This window comes from Corvus cornix, chromosome 17 (assembly GCF_000738735.6).
Source record: "Corvus cornix cornix isolate S_Up_H32 chromosome 17, ASM73873v5, whole genome shotgun sequence".
In the NCBI taxonomy this organism is placed as follows: Eukaryota; Metazoa; Chordata; class Aves; order Passeriformes; family Corvidae; genus Corvus; species Corvus cornix.
In genome coordinates, this window is record NC_046346.1 from 5,015,577 (window position 1) to 5,039,890 (window position 24,314).

Consider the following 24,314-nt stretch of genomic DNA (forward strand, 5'->3'; position numbering starts at 1 on the left):
CCAGCGTTCAACTTCTGGGAGGGCGGGAGGAAAAACCGGACTTTTGGAGCCAGCGACGCGGCAGGGATGTGGGTGGGAGTTGGAGGAGATCGGGATGGAGATACAGGGATTGGGAAGCAGATCCTGCAGCCCACGGGATTGTCAGAAGCACTGCCCAGGCCCCTCCCCAGCCCCGACCCCCTGGCTCAGAGAGACCCTGCTCTGCTGGGGGGAGCAGGGGGTTAGGGGAGGACACGGGGGTCACAGCTGAGCACCTGTGAGGAAACCCTGCCAAACCCCAGCGGGGGGAGAGACAGCTGCCAAAAGGACCCCAAGGAAGCAAACTCCCCCTCTGCTAGGCAAAGGGCCCCTGGAATCGGGGTCTGCAATGGGGCTTGGAGGTCAGGGGGCTCTGTGGGGGTCTCGGGTGGGCCCACCCCACGAACAGGGAGCAAACAGCCACGCAGAGCACAGACAAAGCCGGAGCCAGGACATGGGCTGGGACAGGCAGCCCTTGGCCGGGACAGGCAGCCCTTGGCAGGGAGAGCTGGCTGGGGGTGCGGAGCTTTTCCTGGCTCCCCTGGAAGCGGAGTGCTGAGCTCATGGCTGCTCCACAGGGATGCTCTGCTCTTGCTCAACTCCCCCGCAGCGGGACCCAGGGCTCAGCCACGGCCAAGCGCCGGCGCCAGGTGAAACTGTGCACCGAGGGCTGGGCACCTCCTGCACCCCCAGCACCAGCCCTACTCCTCCCGAGATTACCCATCTCATGGCCCACACACACAGGACAGTGTGTGTGGGTCATGAGATGAGCATCCTGTGCATTCCTTTATCCTTGCAAGCGTGGGCTCAGCCTAGCCCAACCTCAGAGTGAGCAAGGACATCCATCCCCCTTACAGCAGGGCAAGGACACTTCTGCCCCCGGGGCTGTGCCAGTGGCCTGTCCCCCTCCTGTCCCACAACCAGGGCTTGCACTCCCAGCCTCACAGAGCTGAGGGGAGTCCCCAACCCCACAGTGCCACAAAACCTACCTTAGAGCATCCCCAGTCACCAACCTGCATCCCAGCTCCATCCTGCACACTGGCAGGGAGCTGGGCACAAAGAAACCCCAACAGCTTCACCTCATCACCAAATTAATTCCAGCCAGCCCTTTCCACACTCACCAGTCCCAGGAGCACATGTGCTAGTTGGGCTTTAACCCCTTCCTGGCTGGGGGTTAAGGCACAGCCTCTGGGTAACCACCGTGGTTTGGAGCCTGTGCCTGTCCTTGCCCACTCCATGGCACAGGGGAGAACTCCCTGGGAGTTCCCACCATGCGCTGGCACAAAGCACCTCTGGACAAAACCCCCGCACAAACACAGCCTCCTTGTTTGGACCATTACGGCATCTCCTCTGGCCTCCTGAAAATAATTAGTCAGCCTCGTTAGGAGAGCAAACAAAACGGAGATGGGCTGGCAGGGAGGCCTGGCAGTGCTCGTTTCCAGAAGAGTTGGCAGTGCAGAATGGCCAACGCGACCCCGCTGCACGTGAAAAGCCCAGTGCTGGCTTTGAGCCCCCCGTGAGCCCTGCCAGGGGTGGGGGGAGCTGCCGAGGGGCACCTCCAGTCTGGGCAGTGGGACACAATTATGGAATACTCATATCAGGATTCCTCTGCAGGCACTGTGTGACAAAAGTGACCCAACAGCTCCCACCCGATGGAGCTCGGAGGGAACAGGGACAGTGCCAATAGGCACAGGGCTGTGAGTGTCTTCACTGTGAAAGGAAAAAGGGATGCAGGCACTGTGGCAGGATGGGACCTGGCAGAGGGAAAGACATGTCTGGGTAAAAACAGGTGGGGAGTGGTGTTCTAGGGGTGAAGGGGCCCTGGGATGCCTGGAGCTGAGACCTGACAGCTCATCACAGGTGTGGGCACAGTGCCAGCCCACAGAGCCCAGAGCATCCCTATTTACACCCGGGCTAGTGCCACCACAGCCCCCAGCCCAGCTCCCAGCCCCGCTGGGCGCCAGGACAGCTTTGGGGGCCCTGTGACCACCCACCCCAGCACATCATAGACCACTGCTGCTTCGTTACTGTCATTAAGCTTTTATTTCCACTGTCACAAAGTTCCTGGGTTTTGTTTTGTTCTGTTATTAAACTGTTTCATTTGCTTGGTTTGCTCTTGAATTCATCTCAAGACAAGGCAGCGGGGCATGCAAGCCGAGACACCGGCACGGACGCACACACAGGCTTCATCTTCACAAACAAGGCTCTTTGCTGGAGCTGCTGCTTCTCAGCCCAGGGCTCGGCCACCCCCCGGGCAGGGTCCCACCTGCAGGACAGGACACCCACCCGGGGCTGGTGGCCACGGGAGCAGAGAGAGAAGGGAAGAACGACTTTACTGCAGAGCTGCTGGACTAGTCAGGGCTGGCATGTGTGACTGAGACTCCAAAACTGCTGCACCCCAAACTGTGCACTGAGACTGGGGCCAGCAGCTCCCTCCTTCGCCCTCAGCCCTTGCTTCTGTCCCAGTCAGAGCCCTCCCCTCCAGTGCCCTCGGGAAGGATGGACAGACGCTCTCACTAAATGTCCCAAATCTCCTCCTTGGATGGGGGACTGAGCTTGCTGCAGGTCACTCACCCATCCCGAATGACCCCCCAACCCTAAATACATGGGAAGGGGGCAGCTCTGCCAGTGATTTCAGCTGCCCCCATGCCATGCCTGGCCCTGCTTCAAAGCCAGTCCTCCTCCAAGTGGGGCTTAAACCCAGATCCCAAGACTCCAAGACAATTCCACCTTCTGGACAGCTGCATCCCTGCCCACTGAGCAGCAGTGACCCTGGGCTGGGATTCCCACAACCTCAGCTTCCCCATCCAACAGGAATGGGGTGTCCTGATGGCACGGGAAGAACCTACAGGCATCTGCTTCTGTGAAGGAGGGTGGGATGCAGCTGGTACCTGGCACAAACAGGGTCTGGGGTTCCCCATAAGCAAACACCCCCCTCCACCAACCCAGCGGAGAGCGCTCCTGGGACCAGCCTGGTCTCGTTATAAACTGCATTAATTAACAGCCTGCTCCAGAAGAAAAACCCTTCACTTCTCTCTCTCTCTCGGGTCCTGGTTTGTGCTGTGAGGAGAGGGCGGGGGGGAATCTGCCCCCAGAGCCCTCTCCCATGTTCTTGCTCCCAGGGGAAACAGCTCAGCCCAGCCCAGCCCCAGAGCTCAAGGAAAGACGGATACAAAGCAGCAACAGTCAGCGCACAGACAGAAAAATGAAAAGAAAGGAAAGTACAGACATGGCATTTAATGGGGCAACACCGACAGGGACAAATGAGAGTGGGGGACATGCCACAGTCATCGGGGCTGGACCCTCACCTCTGCCTGGCTGTGCTTTGGGTCCCCTTCCCATGGCCAGGGATCTACTTTGGACAGGCACCAGGAACCCGAGTACAAACAGAGACCAACCAGGGCTTGCTGGCTGTTTCATCATGAGCAGGTGTAGAACAGAGGCTGGAATTAAAGACTGGCTGATGTAAATTCCACCCCAGCACCGTTCCCGGTGTTCTGCACGTGCCTGATGCTCGGTGGGTCCTGCCAAGCCAGTCCTGAGCCGTATCCAGTGCTCATGCTTGCCAGGGCACAGACACCAAACCGCTTTCCAGAGGGGGATGGCTCACCCCGGCCATTCCACTGATGGGGAAATTGAGGCACGAGGAGGTTAAGGCCAACATTTCCAAGCACAAGATGCTCCAAGCCTTATTTTCAGTGATACCCAGACACTGCAGATCCTGGTGGTGTTCAGGAGGAATCAGGGGCCCTCGGTGCTCCCCAAAAGGGAGATTAGAAGCATCCAAGCCACGGTCCCAAATCCGCAGCCGGGGGGAACACTGGGGCCAAGCCGCTTTGCTCAGGGACACTCAGTGTGCCAAGAGCCCTGGCAGGGCTGACTCCCTGGGGAGACATCTGCGAGCACTGATGGAGCTCAACCCATGACAGGTCCTCCAAAAATTAAAAGCTTTCCAGGGGAAAAGTGTCAGAGCAAATGAGGTTTGCCTTTGCCTGGGAACTATGTCAAACGCGGCGGGGCCCATCATTCATCAGCGGAGACGATTGCAGCAGTGTCACATTCATTGGGAACATCGATTGGCACCGGGAAGGGACCGGTCTGGCAGACGAGCATTCAACAAGTTGGAGGCACTGCAAAAACCTACCCCAGAGAGTTGCATTTTGGCCACAGAGCAACAAGGAAAAGGTTTCCATGGGAGGGAGTTAAGGACACCCTCCAGAAGCACCCCCACAGTGAAACATGGGCACCCTCGGGGACAGAAACTGCAGAAGAGGCAGAAATATTGCACATGGACGTGAGGTCAGTGTCCTTGGGGATGGGGAAAGGTGGCTTTTTATGGGCATCAAGAAGTACCACAAGCACAAAACCCCAAAACTGGGGAGCAGGGCTGCATGGTGAAGATCTGTCCCTGCCATGCCGGGAGGATTCAGGAAATGCTGAGGCACTGCCTTGTCTCCTGCATCGTGAGACACCTGTCAGACTGTCCTCCACATCCAGATGTCACCTCCCACTGCCATGGGGACAGTCCTCTGTCTGGGCTCAGCCACAGGAGCTGCAGACATCCTAGGAGACAGCTGGGTGGAAAGATGCTGCTACCATCAGCTGGACCAGAGATGGAAGGGTGAGCCCCAGGGTGGCTTTAGGGGTCCCAGAGGCTTCTTGCACTTTGCTCCTGAGGGAATGCCCATCTCTCCTTTCCCAGAGCAGGGGCCAAGGCAGCTGAGGCATCACCCACACAAGGCTCATTCTCCAGCAGAGATGCCAGCTGTGTCCCACGGTGTGGGTGCCAGTGGGGCTGAGCTGGGGGCACATCCCAGAGCAGTGGTGGGTGTTGATGGAGTGTGGAGAGGCCATGCAGGCCCCACTCATGACGGGGGGGCTGCAGCCTGGTGTCCCCAGGTGTGTATTCCCAGCCCTTTGCCTCCTCCAAGGTGGGCGCAAGCGGCTCCGCTTGGGGCCGTGCCCTGGGTTCACAGCAAGACCTCCCATGTCCTATGGGAGTGACGGGATAAGGAGACACCCTGAGCTGTGCAGAGCCCAGCCTGGCACTCCCCTGTCACCTTGTCCCAGCTGGGATGGGGGGACGGAGCAAGTCAGAGCAAGGCTCCCCCTCTGTCCCTCCAGCCCCACCGGCACACGGGAAGATTCACAGCCACCACCGAACACCTTCCCACCGTTTGCAAAGCAGAAAATAGCAAAGGAATCTGCTTGAAAGCAAAACCCAACTCTGGGCTCCATTAATACTTTTTCATGCAGTGAGAAAATTAATAAAAGAAAGGAAATGGGGACGTTCTGGTGCCTGGCAGTTTCCTCACCCTGCCCGACTGAGGGATGGAGCTTGGTCTGCTCAGAGTCTGGGCTGAGTGAGCCCGCACTGAGCTCCCAAAGGGAAGGGTGAACAGAAAAATGCAGGGAACACAGGAATGGGAAGAGAAAAAGAAGCTACAGCATCCCCTCCAAAAAGCAGCCAGCCCACGGAGCTTGGGATACAGGGGGTGGGAGGAGAGGGGGGAAGGCAGATTTTTGGCTTCATTGTTATTGCAGGCTCCTGGGTCCCCGCAATAGTGTACGAGCATGTAAACCTTACAAATCCTCACCTGGGTGGGTGGACATGCACACGAGAGACGAAACACAGCAGCAACATTTACAACAAATAAATAAGGATATTGATGGTTGAGATAGGCGTATAAAAAAAAAACCTCACTTTTTTCCACCGAAGGAAAAGAAAAAAAACCAAAACCAAACCAAAAAGCACAATACTGTCTCACCAAAAGAAAAAAAAATAATAATATAATATATATCCCTAGTGAGCCAAGCCGGGCTGCCAGCGGCATCGTGGGTGACGCCAGGACTCTGTTCCCAATCGCCGTCGGTGCCTCAGCTCCCCGACCACCCCACACGGGCAGAGCCCAGGGGCTGCAGCCCCCCGGTACCTTTGGGCTCCGTCTCTGGCCGGCTGGTTCCCAGGAGAGGACCCCGCCGGCGCATCCGCAGTCCCATCCGAAAACGTAGGAAAAGGGGAGCAAAGGGGGCGAGGAGGCCGAGAGGGGGCTCTGCCTGTGGCGATGCTCGACCCGTTCCCCCGGCCCTGAAGTCTTGGGCGTTCGCTGCCGCTCAGACCGGGATCTGGCGCGGGGTTTTTTTTGGAAAAAGCAGAAGTTGGCAAATGGCAGCGGCTGGTTCAGAGTGCAGAGAGGGGGAGCGAGCTCGCGCTTCGAGGGCATCCTTTGCTCGCGGAACAGAAAGGAAGCCGGGAGGGACAGGCAAGCTTCGCGCGGCGGTGGTCGGATGGCACGGAGAGCATCTTCCCCCAGGCATCTGCAGGAGAGGGTGGGGAGAAGGGAAATAGGGTGAGAAGGATGGGCAAAAATCCCTGTGGCCATCTCATGCGACACCAGCGCAGCTGGAACGGCAAAGCTGGAAACGGAATAGAGATATACTGAAAATCTCAAAACTCCAGTGGGGTTAAAAAATACCCCACCCCCCTGGACACTGCCTGGACTGTGATAACCAAAATCACTCCAAGGGACAACTCTGCACAGCTCCACAGGGCATAGCAAGGACCACGGGGTGCTCAGCCCAGCACCTGTATAATGCTGGGAACCAGTGTCCCTGACACTGCCGTGCCAAACCCAGCTCCAGGGCATAATATAATAAGATTTAAGATAAATAAAACATTTAATATAATCTGTCTCTGGAGCGTCCCTGTGCCCCCAGCACGCCAGCTGCCTCCCTGCCTCCTCTGCAGCCACATCTGCTGGTGAGGGTGTGAGCTGTGCCGCAGGCAAACATTTCCATCTCCATGGGATGAGGTCTGAGGGAGCTCTGTGATACGGGGGAGACTGGGAGAAACCTATCAGGACGGGGCAACATTCCCCCTGGCTGGATTTGGGGGGGATATCCATGTTTTGGTGCTTCAGCAGAGGAGAATCAGCTGGCTGTGCCTGGGGGAGGTGGGAATGGCATGAGGCAGGTGGGAGATGGGCACCCGCAGCCCCTGGCACCGCACTCACCGCCGCTCGGCCCCGGGACTATACGAGCCCATCGTAGAGGGAGAGCGCCTGCACAATGGAGGGGTCGGCCTTGGAGCCCTCCTGAAATTCCTGCAGCGTCAGCTTCCCGTCCGCATTCTGCAAAACACTCCTGTTACTGCACAGCTCCACCCAGTGAGCCCCCGACACCCCGGCACATCCACACCATCCCACACAGCCTCCCCACACCGCTGCCTCAGCCTCGGTTTCCCCATCAAGCCACCCATGCCTGCCATGGAGGGGACAATGCCACCTCAGAGACCCTGAAAGGGATCCAGGGATCCCAGAGGGATGCGGGTGTCCTACAGAGACCTTGGCAGCAGCTGAGACCTTGTGTTGGTGGGGAAAGGAGGCACATGCAAGAGCCAAGATGCAGCAAAGGGACCCACAGCACCTCCTAAATCCCTTGGCCACGGGGAAAACACCCTCAAGCATCCTCACCTTGTCCATCATGGCAAAAATCCGATCCACCCTCTTCTCCGGTGTGTTCTCCTCCTCGGGAAGCTCCACCGTGTTTCCCTGCAGCAGCAGGACAGGACCTGGTCACACACCCATCTGTGCCCTGCCTGGAGGGTGTCCCCAGGCGAGGATTGTCCCCCCACACCTCACATCAGGACAGGGTGCAAGGGGACAGTGTTGGCACTACAGTCACCCTCAGCAACCAGATCCAGACCCTGCCCTGGCCATGATGGCCAGGACGGCCACAACCCCACACCAAAAAAAGCCAAAGAAGGAACTGGGGGTGTTTCAGCATTCCCACAGAGCCAAGCTCCAGCCCAGCAGGGACCCCCCCCAGGGGCTGCTCACCCTGTGCCCCCCCTGCCCCTCTTACCACCATCTGGTAAATCGCATCCACAATGTCCAGCATCTCGTTCCGCGTGATGTATCCGTCGTTGTCCAGGTCATACAGCTTAAATGCCCCTGCAAGCCAGAGCAACACCAAGGGGCTGGGACTGTGACCCCTGCCCTGGACACTCACCCCAGCACCCTCATGGGGCTGAGCCCACCAGTATCCCATGGGCAGCACTTACACCTCAGCTTCTCGTCCAGCGTCCCCCGGGAGGTGACCGACAGTGCCTGGATGAACTCCGAAAACTCGATCCTCCCATCCTGGGGGGAGGAAAGGAGGGGTGAGGGTGCTGCTGCCACTCCTGTCCAGCAAAGTCCTCCCTTCCCATGTGTCCCCTCTAAGGGGGCACATCCAGAAAGGCAGCAGGGAGGGAGGAGTGATGCACATTTATCTCCAGCACTGGCATCCAGCTGCCGGTGCCCAGCCCACCAGCAAACATCCCGGCGGGAGCGGCTCTGGAAGGGCACCGCACGGATGGGCTTTTGCCAGCGGCACCAAAACACCGCGCTTCTCCTTTCCTGCTTTGCCACTTCATCGCCCTTCCCCACGTGACTCTCCTCAACTAAAACAAGCGCGGGGGCTCGCTCCAGCTGTGCCGCTTCAATTTCACGCCCCAGGAAGCGCTGGAATATTTTGCTCCACCAGTGCCACGCAAATGCATTCCAAACCCATCCCACCATCGCCACAGGCCCAGCCCTGACCCCCCTGGACTGTGCCCCTGGATCCCAGACTTACTTTGTTCTCATCGAAGACATTGAAAACAAAAGTGGCAAATTTGGTTGGGTCACCGAAGGGGAAGAACTGCTTATAGATCTTCTGGAAGCCGGCGGCATCGAGCTGCCCACTGGGACAGTCCTTGATAAAGCCCTTGTACCTGCGAATGGAGGGCAGGGCATGGGCCCAGGAGGGTCTCCTGCTGAGCCCTGGGGAGCTGGGATGAGGCTCTCCCCAGTGCTGCAGTGGGCTGGGAAGGTGCTGAGGTGCTCCCTGTGTCGCTCCCATCCCCCACCTGCAGCATCCCAGCCCTGTGGATGACGTCTTTGTGGGCACCACAGTGAGGGTGGCAGCGGGGACAAGCAGCGAGTGGCACCAGTGACACTGAGTGGTGCCCACTGCACCGCTCCACCCTGCTGCCAGCCCACAAGGGGCAACAGGGCCTCAACCAGGCTTGTGGTGGACATTGTCTGGGAGATGGGAGGTGACAGGGACACACTGCCCAGCCAGGACTGACAGTAACGCCACGCTGCAGCCATGCCCTGGTGAAAAACAATGGCACAGTGACCACCGAGTTCTGTGAGGGTAGCTGGGCACTGGAAAAGGTTCCCCAGGGAAGTGGTGATGGCACCAAGCCTGCCAGGGGTCAAGAGGTGTTTGGACAACACTTGCAGGCACATGGGATTCTTGGGATGTGCAGGGCCAGGAGTTGGCCTTATGATGATGCTTCTGGGTCCCTTCCAACCCAGGATATTCCATGATAATTTTTGCACGACCCCAAATGAAAGCTGCTCAGAGGAGCTGGGGGGCACAGCAGGGTTCCTGTGTCACCAGGTGGCACAGCTCAGGTCATTTCCAAAACCCACCAATGCTTAAACATCCCAAAAAACCCTCGGTCCCAGCTCCAGGCTGGACCTGGGTGCTGGAAAGTGCAGCTGCACCGGAGGGTGCAGGGAAGGGGCTCACTGGCTCTGTGGGTGAGGGCACCACGCAGGGAGCGTGAAGGGAGCATGTGGGACCACACGGGCATCACGTGGGGTGCGTGAATATTATGCAACACGTCGCCCAGATCTGTCAGGCGCCCGCTGCAGCGGGACGAGGGCTGGAGGAGGAGGGGAAGGGGGTGGCGAGGTGGGAAACCGAAGTGCCGGTGACATCTTTTTCACGCTGCTGCAGCTATGACTCATCGGGTGGGGGGGAAGGATGAGAGAAAGAGATAAAGAAAGCAAACCTTGACTGGTGGGATAGGGAGATGAAAGGGAAGCAGTGGCTTTTCTAGGGCGCTGTGTTCGGTGGGGCGGAGGGGATGGAGTGAGAGCATGGATCCCACCCCTGACAGCCTCTGCAGGCCCTACTGCAAAAGGGGACACGCTGGGACAGCACCAGCCTCCTGCAACGGGTCACCAGCTGGACAGTCCCCATGTCCCCACGCTCTTTGGCTGCTCGTATGGGGAGGGAAGAGCCACTAGAACCCAGCCCTTGCACAGGGTGTGAAGGAAAACCCCTCTATTTTCTGGTCTCCCCTCTACGAGGCAGGTGCACCCCAATATGGGTGCACCTGCCCACCCCTCCTGCATGTCCCTGCTCTGCCTGGCCAGTGGGGTGGCCGAGTGCCACCAGCTCCTGTCCCCTGCCCACAGCCCCATGCCCCAGCCAGCTCACCACCATGCCAGGCACTCACCACTGCTGCACCTCCTTCTCCGTGACTGCAAGAGAAAACAGGAGAAAAGAGAAAAAAAGAGAGAAATTTAGTGCTTTTGCAGTGACAGCTGTTCCCCTGCACTGCCCATCAGCAAATTCCCTGGGGGATGCCATGGGGCTCCCAAAAATTACTTCCCTGGGGGATGCTCTGGGATTCACTCACTCCATGAGCTGTCAGGTGCCCCCCACAAGTTCCCCCTGTGGCAGCAACTGCTTTTGAGGCACTGCCTGGGCCAGCCCAGCTGGTCCATGGGACCAGGGCTGCAGGTGTTGGGGACCCCTGAAACCAAGAAGCCTCCCAAGATGTTTTGTGTTGTGCTCAGGGAGTGCAGAACCATGGCTGCAAGATGCTCTGGACCATGAAGGGGACAAGTTGATCATGCCTGGGGAAAATCTGGGCCTGCTGTCTCATCTTCCCAGAGCTAAAACACCCCTGAAAACATCTGCCAAAACATCTGCCTGGAGGCAGCTCAGGGAAGGAACTTGCCTGGCCCTGACATTACACACTGAACGTGGGCACAGGCACAGCCCCAGGGCTGGCATCCCCCCAGGCACCAGCTGCCTCTGGAGAAACATCATCAAACCCATCCCAGCACCCTGAGGAGCCCCACCAGGCTCTGGCAAAACCCCAAAAATGCAACCAGCTAGAAAACAGAGAGCACTGGCAACCCCGAGTGTCCCCAGCCAAGGGACAGCTGCTGAAATGAAAAATGTCCTCAGCAGAGGAAAGGCTCAGAGGGATGTGGGATGCTGGGCAGCGGGCTGGCACTTGTCCCTGCATGTCCCACTGCAGAAGCTGTGCCTGTGCCTTCCCACAGCAGGGAGCCAGGTGCCAGCAGGTGGGCACAGGGGGAACGGCCTCATTTGTCATTTCCTTTGCGTCGTGCATCTAAATAATGATAAAAAAGCCACAGGTCTGAAAGGCGCGGGGATAATGAGGCGAGTGGAGATGTCAATGTGCAAACGGCTGATAAAAATAGAGACTCAAGACACACCAACAGATACCAATTACCTTGGATGGCAAAAAAAAAAAAAGAAAGCAATTTTCTATCAGGAAGATTTGTAACGTGCCTGGCAGAAGGCCCAGAGCACAGAGGTGAGGGCTGGCAGGTGGGGCGGCCAGGAGGGCACACAACGGCCCACACCTCATCACCAGCTGGATTCTGGCTCCAGCATCCCCGTTAGCAGGAATTGCTGTGCCCAAGATTGCCCCAAGCATTGGGGGATCCCTCCATCCCAGCCCAGGAGTCACTGGAGGGACAGAGCCTTCAATTCCCCCACTTCCCCTGGGATTCAGCAAAAGCAGCACCCACTGTAGCACTGCAGGGTGTCTGGACAGCAGCACCCCAGGAGAGGGGACACAGCCATGGGGATGCTCAGCATCTGGGACGAAGAGCACTGAGGGCTTTGGCAGTCACAGGTGGGATTTGGAGGGTTGTTTGTTGAGCTGGGGTGGGCTAAACATCAGTCATAGCAGTCTCAAGGGATTTCCCCATCCCCAAAAAAAAAGGGTTGCACAGAAGCATCCTTCCAAAAGAGAGATGCTGAGCAACATCTCTAACAGGAACAGGCTTCCCTGCACACAACCTCACTGAGACACCAGCCGTGACCTCCACCCTGAGGGTGCCCAGGGGATGCCCCAGGCACCAGCTCTGCAGGCCCAATCACCCACGAGCACCAAGGAGGGTAGGTGGAAGGAGGAGGAGGATGAGGGTGAGCCCTCGGGGCAGGCAAAAAAGACCTCAGCAACAGCCCGGGCTGCAGTCAGAGCTCAGCTCAGCCCCTCCAGGCAAATCGCCTTCTGCTTCTCTCTTGTTCGACTGCGTTTCCCCCAACGTGCTATTTTGGGCCCGGGAGCTGCCTTTCAACTCCAGCAGGAAACAATTAAGAAATTTGTGCTTTTTTTAGTACAGGAGAAATGCTGGTAATGACACGCTCGGGCTGAGGCAGGAGGGAGGGACGGAGCCAGCTCCCCTCGTGCCGCAGGAGGGATGTGTGATGCTCCCAGGAGAGGCTTTTCTGACGGAGGGAACCATTCAGGTGCCACGCTGGAAATCAGCACAGGGCTCCCAATGAGGGATTTGTTAACGTGCATCCTGGAAAGCCACACGGAGCCCTCCTCCAGCACACTGGCACCAGTGCCTGTCCTCCAGCTTTGGGTGCTGGGGGATCTGTGGGGTTCTCCTGAGGTGGGAGCACGGCCTCATCTCCCAGCCCTTGGAAAACCACCCACCTCTGGGTTCACCCCTCCACTGCCATCACATCTCCCCCTTGCCCAGGGGCAGAGTGTTCCCAGGGCAGGGAACCACCCCAGCCCTGACCCAGCGTGGGGACTGAGTAGTACCTGCCCCCCCGTACCTGCTGTTACAGATCCGGGACAGATGATGACTTCATGGCTGCCACTTCCCGGCCACTCCGACCCTGCTGGCTGTTGACACTCCGAGTGGCACCAATTAGGAATGCTAATGCTCGACTTGCAGCCGCAGAAGCCTTGGGGACACGCTACTGAGCGCGTGGCTGAGCCACCTGTCCTGGGGCTGGCGACAGGGGACACACGCCGGGACAGGGCTGTCCCTCTGCTCTGCATCTCCCCGGCAGGCAGAGCCCAGCCGGGCTCACCGACAGTACCTGTGCAGCGGCAGCTGCTGCATTTCCCTCCCGCGGCACCGATGACGCCGCGATGCTGAGCCGACACACATCAATTTGCAGCGATATAAACCTCGGCCAGGTGCGCCCCCGACGCCCCACAACAAGGGGATGACCCACAGCAGCCCCATAGAGCATCCCAGCGGAGCAGGATCGGCTCCCTGGCCGCGCTCCAGCGAGGAGCCGGGCTCAGCTGCCGTGCCGTGCTCCAGGGACTGCCGCTCCCGCAGCCGCGCTAGGGAGGGCTAAAAATAGTGCACGTAGCAGCTTGTTAGTAGCAGCGTGCCCCGGGATCCTTGGGGATGAAAGGCGCTAAATAAAGGCAGAGTATTATCATTTGTTATGAACCGCAACGCTGGAAGAGGCATTGCCGAGCCGGGAGCCCCAGCGACGCCCCGCCGGCGCCGGCCCGTGCGCGCAGCCCCGCACCGCGGCAGCGACAGCAGCGCCGGGCAAAGAACGGGGAATCGCCGAGCGCGGGGCTCCCAGCGCAGGCAGGGCAGGCAGAGGGACAGGGACAGGCACCCAGAGCAGCTCAGGAGCTGCCCCACACGGGCAAACAGCAGCCAAGGGCCCTCTCTGCCCTTCGCTGGTCGGTCCCTTCCCGCTCCCACCTCAGCTAGGAGGAAGGTTTTGGCCACACATCTCACACAGCACAGAGGGACAGAGCCTCCAAGCAGCCCCCAGCCCCCTCCTCCCAGCTGCCGGCACTTAACCCCCCCTCCCCAGCCCTCTCCCCCCACCTCTCCATCAATCCCAGTGGCACAGGCGAGGACTGACAGCTCCGTCACCACCCGCCCTTCGCGTGCCCCCTCTCCTCCCACCACCCAGCTGCCACTGCAGCAAGAATCAGCTCTGGTTAATCAGTGCTCAAGCCTGTTAATTTGTGTTTTCCAGGCAGAGAGGAGAGGAGGGACTTGGGACTGTAAATCCCCATCCGTCGCCCTGCCACAGGGATCTCGCTGCTCGCTGGACCGCGCCGGGGCCGGGGCAGCAGGAAGGAGGGCAGGAGGTAACTGGATTCGAGTGGTTCAGGGACCCCTGGTCACGGTGGGATACATGAGGTGACGTGATGCTTCAGCCCCACCGGGGCTTGTTTTGTGCTGACATCGCTTCCCCTGTCTGCGCAAGAGTAGGGGCTCGGCCACCGCCGCAGGGCTGGACCCTGAGCACGACCGTGCACACTCAGCTCAGCCCGTGTGCCAAAACCAACGGCACAGCTCTGTCCTTTTGCAGGTTTGAGTTCCCAAACGCTCAGCAAGCATTGTCCCCACGCAGCAGCCATTGAGGAACCCCCACACGTCCCCCCTTGCTCCAGCTGCTACAACAGCACCTTGATCGCGTGGGGCCATGGGCACCGCAGCCTTATCAGGGAAACCAGTTAATTATTTCCAGGCACAGAGTGGCTTCCCTCACCGCCATAGGGCACTCCAACTATGCCAGGTCACGGGCTCTGCCGCTAACCCACGGGCAAGTGGTCCAGCACCACACTCTGAGTCATGGCAGGGGCAGTCCTGCGGCATTTATTTCCCCCAGGCAGCTGCTATGGCTCCTTTACAGGGTCCCCGGGCATCCCAGCCTGGGGGAGCCAGCACATCACCCCAAGATGGGGCTCCCATCGGGTTTGGGGCTGCCTAAACCTGCTGTGGATGCTCAGCGCAGTGCCCAGGCCAGGGGAAATTGGGCACCCACACTGGGTGCTCCTGCGTGAGCGAAGTGGCTGCTCAGGCGTGAAGGAATGGGGCATTTATGCATGCACTAACTGGGCACCCATGCCTGAGCCAGAGGGGCACTCATGCAAAAATACACTGGGAAATCATGCGTGGACTAATTGGGCACTCGTGCATAAATTATGTGGGTGCTTCTAGGAGAACTAATTGGGTGCTCATGCATGAACCGCCCGGGTGCTGCGGCGAGAGTGAAAGGGCCGCTCATGCACGAACCAGCTGGGGGCTCATGCATCCATTTTTTTGGGCATTCATGAATTCACAGGGCGCCCATGCACGGATTAATTGAGCAGTCACGCGTCCATTCGCTGGGCACTCCTGCGTGAGCTAATTGGGCACTCATGTGTAAATTAGTGTAATTAGGAGATAACACACTTGTGCACGTACTAATTGGGCACTCAGGTGTGAATGGATCAGGTGCTCATGCATGAATTAATTGGACACTCAGGCATGAGATAATTGCAGGCACGTGTGCCAATTAATTGGGCACTCATGCATCAACAACCGTGCCTTCATGCACGGAGCAGCAGCGTGCGATCCAGCGGGAATTCACTGGGCAGCCATGCATAAATCCAGCTGGGTGCTCATATGTAAATTAATTGTGCGCTCACGTGTGTGTTAATTGGGCGCTCATGCGTGAACTAATTGGGCGCCGATGATGCGGAGGAGCCGGGGGTGCTCATGCGTGCGCTGAAGGGCCCCTCACGCGTAAAACACCCGGGTGCTGCGGGGCGAGCCCCGCACACGCTGCAATTTGTGCCAAACACACTCCGCCCCCCGTCTAGGCGAAACACGTATTTAAGAATTTTCTGAACGTAAATCTGATACAAACTCCACTCTCAACATCGTCACAATGTTAATATTAACCAAGTACGAGCTCCCCGCTCCCTCCCGCCCGGCTCGGCAGAGGATGTGCTCGCTCCGACTTCCCTCCAGCCCCTGGGATCACAGCGTCAGCATCACAGCCTGAACAAGCCCTGCAGAATTCGTCCCTGGTCCCTCAGAGTGACCACTGGGCCCGGTACAACACGTACTCGGTGCAGAATTCACACCTGCAAACACGGACACAGCAAGGTCCCATCGGTTGGCACAGGGGGACCCAGTGCCAGCCCCTGGCCCTGCGGAGTGAGTTACCTGGGGTAAACACATCACAGCCTGAGTAGTCATTCCCAGTTCCAGGCCTTGCCTCTACAAAACACTCAGCCAAGAGCACGGCAGCAGCTGTTGGAGGTGAGTGGAACCAGGGGACTTAATCCAGCCCTCAAACAGGCACTGGGCAGCACTTGTCTGGTGCAGAATGGGCACCTCCTGCAGAGGGAGGAAGATGCCCTGTGTGCCAGGGCTGGCAGGGGTCACCTCTGGCAGCCTGGGCTGTTGGGTGGCTTCGTGCAATTCGGAGGGGTCGGGGGGAAGCATCCCAGGGACAGTTGGAGCATTGGCACCAGGCTCCATCCCAGTGCACTGCCCCAGCTCCAGCACCAACCCCCCAACAGAGCCCAGTGCCCACGGGAGCTGCCCTGTGGTGGAGGGAAGGGGTGAACTCTTCCAGGCTGCCACGGGCTCAGTCCTCCACTGGGACTGTCCATCAGCCCACTGTGGGGCATTCAGAGCTCACTCAGGTCCCTGTTTGATGATGGTAACTTTTAGGATACTCCACATGTCAGCACTCTGGAAATTTGGGTAGTTTGGCCCTGATGACCTGGTCTCATTAAAATTCAGGTTGAACTCCTTAATGATGTCCTGGTTCCGTGCTCTCTGCCAGCTCCTGGGCCACCAGACCACCCCTGGTTGGGCTTTGCTCCTGCTCCCAGGCAGCACAGGGACAGCTCTGGGCAAGAGGCAGTAAAACACAACTGTGGCACCGGGGTCACCCCCTTGCAAACAACTGTTTCTGGAATCAGACTGATGTCATTCTCTTTTGCTCCTCGAGATGATCACCTGCAGTTTGCCCCAACCACTGTGCCCCAAGCTCAGCCCTGTGCCTATCTCTGCTCCCAGCCACATCGCCCACACACCGGGGTGTCCCTGTGTGGGAACCCATCCCTGCAACATCCCCAAGGGATTTGGGAGCAGCCCCACTGTGCAGGCACCAACACACGTCTCCCTGTCACAGCGGGACACCCCCATCCCAGCTTTCCCAGTTTGGCTTCTCTCCCCATCAGAGACATCACCAGCACCACGGCAGGTCTGGGAGCCTCCGAGATGTTCGGAGCTTGAGTCTGACAGTGTTATTGGTGTCATTTGTTACTCTGAGACACAGAGCAATACACGGAGAAGTGCCGGGGTGTTTGGCACTCTCCTCACTGGCAGTTGCCATTAGCGGTCTGCCTTGCTCCCAGAGTGGATAAACAGGTCCATGAGCAGTTCTGTTCTCATCTCCCCCGGGGCTGGTACCAACAGGAAAGCCAATATGCAGCTGAAATCCTTTTTAGACTTTATTAAATATTTAAGGGCCCGACATTAGGCTTTGGAAATTGGGTTTAGGGAAAAAGCAGCAGTTGCTCTTTGAAGCAAAGGCAAGAGAGGAAGGGCGAGGGACAGTGCCTTCATTTGGAAATTAATGAATCAGGCTGAAGCACCCCCACAGCAGGAGCTGGTGGCTGCAGCAGGTCTATCCCAGGATTGAATCCCAGCTTCCCCACGAGCCAACGCAGCAATGTTCTGGAGGGGCAGAGGATTCCCAGTGCCATCAGGAGCAGGGACAGAGCAGCCCCCCTGCCCAGACATCCATGGCACAGCTGTGTCCTGCCACCTGCTCAAATCCATCCCTTGCCCACAGGGATTTCAGGGTGATCTGGCACTCCAACACGCCATCCCCAACCTGAGGAGCAATTCCTGCCCTGGGCAGAGGAGAAGACTCCCCTCTAGAGCAGCATGGGCAGTAGGAAAGGAAGTCTCTCTGGCTCAGCCATCACTCCCTGGAGCCATGGGAAGGTCAGGAGGATGCTCAAGGAAAAGCCTTGCTGGCAGCAGGGCCACCTCTGCTGCCCCTGCAGTCCCTCCTGCAGGGATCACTGAGCACTGAGGGGTGACACAGAGACCCAGAGCGGCTCTGCCAGGTCCGACCATCGATCACAAGATGCTGGAGAAATAGGTGGATGAAGCACAGGCAGCCCTCCTTCCAGCAGGAGGTGTGGGGAGGGAGCCCTGTGCCCACAGGCAGTGATGGTGATGGAAGCGACACAGACCATGCCCCAGGGCTGAGCACCCCACGGCCACTCTTGCCCAGGGCACGAAGCTTGGCTTGCTTTGGCATCCAGCTCCCTGGAAGACCCAGGAGAACAAAGAGGGGAAGGAGGAACAAAGCGACCCCACAAATGTCACCCCGATAACAGAGTGAGCGTGCCCGCTGGCTCCTCCCTGAAGCAGCCGCTTCCTTTGATGCCTTCAGAGCTTCTTGTTTCACAACCTTAATTATAGCGGCAGCAGCAAAGGTCAGGAGAGTGGTTAAGCAGATCCATTAACATGTCAGGGGATAAATGAAATGTGATTCTTGTGATGCCAGAGCGGCAGCGGCGTGAGCGTGGCTGGCGGGGATGGCTGCTCTGCCCTGCCGCAGAGGGAGCCCTCAGGGCCTCAGTCGTGTCTCCCCCTTCCCACCCTGGCACTGCAAGAACTTCCCAGGGACTGCGGGGACTCCTCGAAACTTGCTTCTGAAACCCCAAAACTTGTTTTGCTTGCATCTACCTATGGAGCCCCAGGTCCATGCGCATGTGGGATGCCGTGGGTCAGATTCACTGGGAGCAGGTTGGGGTCGCCTTGGAGAAGGAACTGGAGATCACTTCAGACCACCACAGCCCTCCGGAGGCAGCACAGCAGGTCCACATTGAGCTTGCAGTGAACCTGCACCACAGCAACCCCCTTCACAGCTCTGGCTTACAGCAAAACCAGGCCCCAAACAAATGCCAGCCCCTGGGCATCCCTCTGGCATCTCCTGCCCATTGTCCTGCCTCAGGGCCCCAAACCAACCTGGCCTTGGACACTTCCAGGGATCCAGGGGCAGCCAGGATCTTCTGGCTTCTCTGGGCAACCTGTGCCAGGGCCTCACCACCCTCACAGGGAAGATTTTCTTCCTGATATCCAACCTAACCCTGCTCTCTGTTGGTTTGAAGCCATTCCCGTTTGTCCTGTCACTCCAAGCCCTGTTAAAGGTCACCCAGGCTGACAATTTCACCCAGTGTTTGCCACTGAGGGATAATGGGTTCGTAGCCACCCGGCCAGCTCACCCCGCTTTCTGCTGGATGAGCAACAGGAGGCATTTCAACACAAACCAACCTGGCAGAGAAACTCAGTGCCTGGGGCCAAACACTTTGGAGGCTAAAAATAAACCAGCAGCAGCAGGGGAGCTACCAAGGTCCCTCCTCTGCTCCTGCCCACTGCCCCAGCCAGCACATTTCCTCTGCACCAGGGTGGCACAGTGGAGCAAAGCCCTAGTCTGGCTCAGCCAGCAAGGAACCAACCCATTTTCCCATTTTCCTGGCTGAAAACTGCTGCAGTCGTAGAATTTCCTTTCCTTTCCCACAGAATTCCACCCGCCACCACGTACCCCCGTAACTACAAATCAATATGTTTATAGTTTGCTCTTAAACTAATGCCCATTAATTCCCTGCATTACTGTCGAGCAACAGAGCCAATTTTGCAGCTTATTGTGAAAGAGTAGAAAATGATGATGCCGGAGCGAGTTGAAAATCCACAAAATAGATCACAGTGGGTGGGATGCGGTTCTTGGGAAAAGAGCATCTTCCTCTCCCTGCACCCACTCTGCAGCCTGGGTGTTGTTTTGGCACCCTTGCCATGGCTCCCACGCCTTCACCTGAGCCCCACTGTGGCCTCAGGAGCACCGGGACCACCATCCCCAACCATCCTGACCCCAACGTGGCCCCAGAGCGATGCTGCTGCACCGACACGGCTCTGAGTGTGCCCGATTGCTCAGCTACTGCAGCCTCAAAAATAACAGTGCTAGTCCTGGACATGGGCAACAGCTGTGCAAAGGGAACCCTGAAAGCCAATCCCCCAAAAAATGACTGAAAACAAAGAGCAAAATGTGCTCTTCTGAAACAAGCTCAAATTTTTAAAACTGCTTCGTGATTTTAAGGGTTACTAGCCTGGGAGTGCTGCTGCGAGTAGGGACACTCAGCACTGTATTTCTCCTCCAGTTTCTCTCCCAGGAGTCCACACCAAGTAATTTCCACCCAGGACACGTATCGTGCACCCACAACTGCACACGTGCATGTTACACACTTCATTCAGGCCACAGCCACACCTCAGGACCTTCACAAATCTCCAGCTGAGCAGAACCCTCTGACCATGGCCCCACAAGGTTCTTAAACAGAATCCGAAATCCCACCGTGGCCCTAAACCGTGAGCAGCTGGTCCAAGTTAAGCTCAGGTTTAAATCCCCATGGAAGAGGATGTGATCCAGGGAGGATGGTGGTTCCTTCAAGTGTCGGGAGTTACCACCTCCTGGAACACAACACAAAACTGCATCTCTGAGCTACCCCAACGAGGCAGCAGGAAGATTAATAAATTAATTATTATAAAGCACTTTGAGGGCTTTTCAATGAAAGGATTTATGAGAGTACAAAGAATTACATAATTTATTATTCAGTATTATTATCACTCAGCATTGACTTCTCCTGCACGCTCCTGTGAGGCACCAGCCTGGTCTCCAAGGAGGGTTAAACAGCCCTGCAGCCTGGCTGTCCCCACAAGCACTATTCCAGCACCTGGCAGATGGGGGAGCCTGGCATTGCCAGGTATTCCTGGGCACTCAGGTGCCCAGAGACACAGAAAGGCACACGGAGATGGGTCCAAACCAACAGGACTTGGGCAGCCGGCACTTCGAAGAAGCCCTTCTGCGCCTTTAGGTGTCCAAGTGCCATTAAAATCTGGCCCCCAGCACTGTAAGTCAGGAGCAGAGTGGGGAGGGGAGCCAAGAGACGAGGTTTCCAGGCTCCTGCCTTTCCATGTCCAGTTCCCAGCAGGGCCTGGGACAACCTGCTCTGAATGCACGCAGGAAAATATTTCTCGCAGCTCACAGAGGCCGCTGACGGCAGCCCTGCAGCATCCTCGGCTCAAGTTCCCTGTCCACAAGTGCCCTGGCACCTGAGCCATCCCATGCTCCTCTCCTCCCATCTCCTGCTTGTCCCAGGATTGCTGCAACTGAGGCACGGCCAGAGAAACACCACAAATAGGAGATGGAGAGCCCAGAGGGGACAAGGGAGACAAGAAGCCACCAGGGACTGAAGAGCACTAAGGGGAAACAGAGGTCATCTGTGTCCCATGGATGAGATAAATTTGCAGAAAAGCCATGTGGGGCAGGGAGAGGGGGTGTCATTTCCCTCTGATCCTGCAGAACTGAGAGGGGCCTTTTTGGTATTTGCTTTGTTTTGCACGGAAATTCACACAAACAGAAAATGATGCAATGGAAGGAAATCCCAGCGTGGGAGAAGCCCTTCACGTACCACAGCCACAGCTCACGCTGCCATGGGAACCTCCATGGGACAAATGCAGGTTCGCATCAGTTTGGGCTGCTGGAGACATCTGCCCAGATGTGCTGTAGCAACAGCACAAACAGCACCACGCACGAGGCAGGGACAGCACTCGCTCAGTGACGTGGCAGCCAGGACATGGGATGGGCAGCACAGGCCAGGGATATTCTTGTGTCTGTCAGAAAGGTGCCAAAGTATCAACATGCTGCGGAATAAAACCTTTCCCAAGCAGGCCCCCAGAAGCTCTTGAGCAGGCTGTGGATGTGTGTGTATGACTGTCCCCTGCTCCAGCTGTTCCAGCAGCCACAGCACTGGGGTCTGGATCAGTTCCTCCCCCTGTACTCAGTGCAGCCCTGCCCTCCTACCTGCCTCTCCTCTGCCCGGCTTCCCCAAAACACAGAGGGAAATGAGCATCTTTCCAATCTCCCAGGGTCTGAAGATAAATCAGAGGCTCTCAGCCGTGCCTGGGAGGGCTCTGTGAAGTGCTTCACCAGACAAGGGAATGCGCACTCGCCTTGACAGCTGCAGAAAAGGGGCAGAAGCGCTCAGCAAAAGTAATTAATCCCAGAGACGAGAGGTGGAATGAGCAGAGCTGAACAAACAAACCCTGGAATTAGCGACAGCTCTCCCTGACAGGCACCACACTGCCAGCCACATGCTGCTGGGGCACGTTGGGATGCTGCACCAGACTCCAGCCACACAAAGGGCCACGTGCTGCTAGGTGCTGCTGCCTTACCTGCACAGGTACAGGGGTCTTTAAAAAGCAGCAATGAGAGGTCCAGAGCAGGCAGGCAAAGCTCCAGACAGGCTGGAAATTCATTGAGAGATAGATCAAAGGACCACAGCCTTTCTTGGAAAGGGTGCAGTGGAAAGGGGAGGGCACCCAAAAGAGAGGAGCAGAAAGTTCGGAATGAAGTATTTCACAAAAGCAATGACCTGCTGGCCTTACCCAGCAAAGAGACATCCCTGTGCCCAGAGACGTTGGTTTCACCAGCGCTGTATTTGGCTGGCTTCAGCTGCAGGTAAGACATGAGCCACCACTGCCTGTGTGCCCTGTGTCGGCCCCTCGGGTGCTGGCACCTTCCTGGCGCAGAGGAGCCACCCCAGGGGTGCAGAAAGCCCAGCACACAGGAGATCACCAGCAGATGAGGCTGTGCTGGGGCTGGCTGTTCCCAGATTCCTCTCCATCAGAGATCAGGTCGTCACAGTGGCTGCAAACGGAGCGGGTGATTGCAGCACAGCATTAATGGTACCTGGCCTGGCGCGGCTGCACTCACCGTGGGCGACAGCTGCAGTGAGGACACCAAAACCCAGCTCAGCTCCAGCCGGGGCTGTGCCCACCTGGCACTGCTACCTTCTCACCATTTCCTCCCCCTGAGCACTTTGAGGAAGCCCAGCCGGGGTACCCCAACCTCTCCTAGCATCACACCCGGTTTGGCTATGCGGACATGCCCCCACCACCTGCCCTCCTCCCGCCTGCTGTGCCACGGCAAAGAGCAACCCCGCGTGTAGGGTTGTGCAATGCACCAGTATTGCCTCTTCTCCATATGGGAGAACTTGCTGCATCCTAATCTATTGCCTTTTTGGGTAAGCGCTGCTGTGGGACTGCAGCAATGACAGAGGGGAGAGCTCGCAGGTCTGCTGCACGTTTGGGGAATATCTGCGACCTGCAAGCAGGGAGGCAAACTTGAGCCACGAAAGCCTTTGTTTCCTTTGTGCATCCTTCAGGAAAAAAAATGATTTTGCTAAAACTGGATGGCTGAGGCACCAGCCACGTTAATTAGATTACGGTGGAGGTCCAGACGGGAAAGCCACTCACTCAGAAAATCAGGTTATTAAACCGATACGGAGATACTTAGAAAAATATCGAACTCGCCGGTGTCGGGCTCTTCTCTCCACTTCAGAGCACAATAACAAAGGGAACCCCTCCAACTAACGCACCCAACTTTGGAAGCCACCCAGATGCTTGGCACCCCGCTGCCGGGCTCCGGGGAGGCAGCGCGGGGAGGACAATCCCCGCGGCGGGCCCTGGGTGCCAGGGACCGGGCAGCCCGGGGAAAGGATGCTCGGGCAGGGGCGGAGGGGCGGCGAGGGAGGGCGCGATGCTCCGGTGGGCGCCGCGGGCGGGCAGGATGCGGCCCTGGCCCCGCCGTTCCCGGAGGCTCAGAAATAGGCCACGGAGGATGGTTTTTGTGAAAAAACAGCGCGTTCCCCTGGCTCGTTGCCCCTCTCCGTGTCTCTGCTGCCTTATGGGTTTTTTCCTCCTCCCAGGCCAATCCCTGAATTCTTCCAACAAAACCCGTCCGAGCCTGCGCCCTCCCCGGGAGCGGCCCCGCAGGAGCCGCGGCACCGACCCGGGGGAGCGGCGGGGCCGGGCGGCAGCGCGGATCCCATCACACCCCCGGCATCCCCCCGGCAACCCCCCGGGCACTCACAGTACGTTTTCCTGGTCAGCTCTTCCACAACTTCAGGCTTCAACTTGCTGTTGGATTTGCCCATGGTGGCGGCAGCGCCTCTGAGCCCGCCGCCTCCCGGCCTCGCTGCGGGGCACGGAGCGGCGGGGCCGCTGCCTCGCTGGGGCTCCCGGCCCGGCTACATCCCGGGGGGGGCGGCGGCGAGGGGGGCGGAGGGGTCTTTGTTGGAGGGGTTTGGCCGCAGAGCCGCGCTGCGGGGCCGCGCTGCGTGTCCGTGTGCGTGTCCCCGGCTCCACGCGCCCTCCCCGCCCTCCGCCGCCGGGCGCGGAGCGGCCGCGGGGGCGCGGAGGGGCGGAGGGGCGGCGCGCCCCGCCCCGCGCTGCGGGAGCGGGATGGGGATGGGGAGGGGGCTCCGGCACGGCCCCGCCGCTCCCAATGGCGGGAGGACTCGGGAGAGAAGGGGATTCCAGAGCGGCCCCCGCCGCCGGGACCCCCTCCTCCCCCCCGAGGCGCTCCGCAGGGATCAGCGGGAAGCCTCGGAGGGAAATGTCGGGAATCGGGGTCCTGCTTGCGGGGGGCTGATGGGCAGCGGGGGGATGAGGAGAGAGGGGCGCTAGCCGTGGGAACACAGAGCCTAGAGGAAGGCTGAGCTCCGAGTTCGGGGGTGACCTTGGTGGCACATCAACACCTCCAGCTGTAGAAGCATTTTCCAACCCCTGGGT

General features: G+C 58.3%; 1 protein-coding gene across 1 annotated transcript; it reads right to left on the minus strand.

Moving 5' to 3' along the window:
- Positions 1-2,038: 2,038 nt before the first annotated feature.
- On the minus strand, positions 2,039-23,914 carry NCS1 (neuronal calcium sensor 1). The gene is made up of 8 exons (XM_039561688.1): positions 23,614-23,914; positions 10,295-10,319; positions 8,635-8,773; positions 8,081-8,159; positions 7,882-7,970; positions 7,491-7,568; positions 7,032-7,148; positions 2,039-6,336 (listed from the first exon to the last, which is right to left on the minus strand). Exons 1-7 carry the CDS (start codon positions 23,675-23,677, stop codon positions 7,050-7,052), a joined length of 573 nt encoding a protein of 190 aa, XP_039417622.1. The 5' UTR covers positions 23,678-23,914; the 3' UTR covers positions 2,039-6,336; positions 7,032-7,049.
- Between the last annotated feature and the right edge of the window lie 400 nt (positions 23,915-24,314).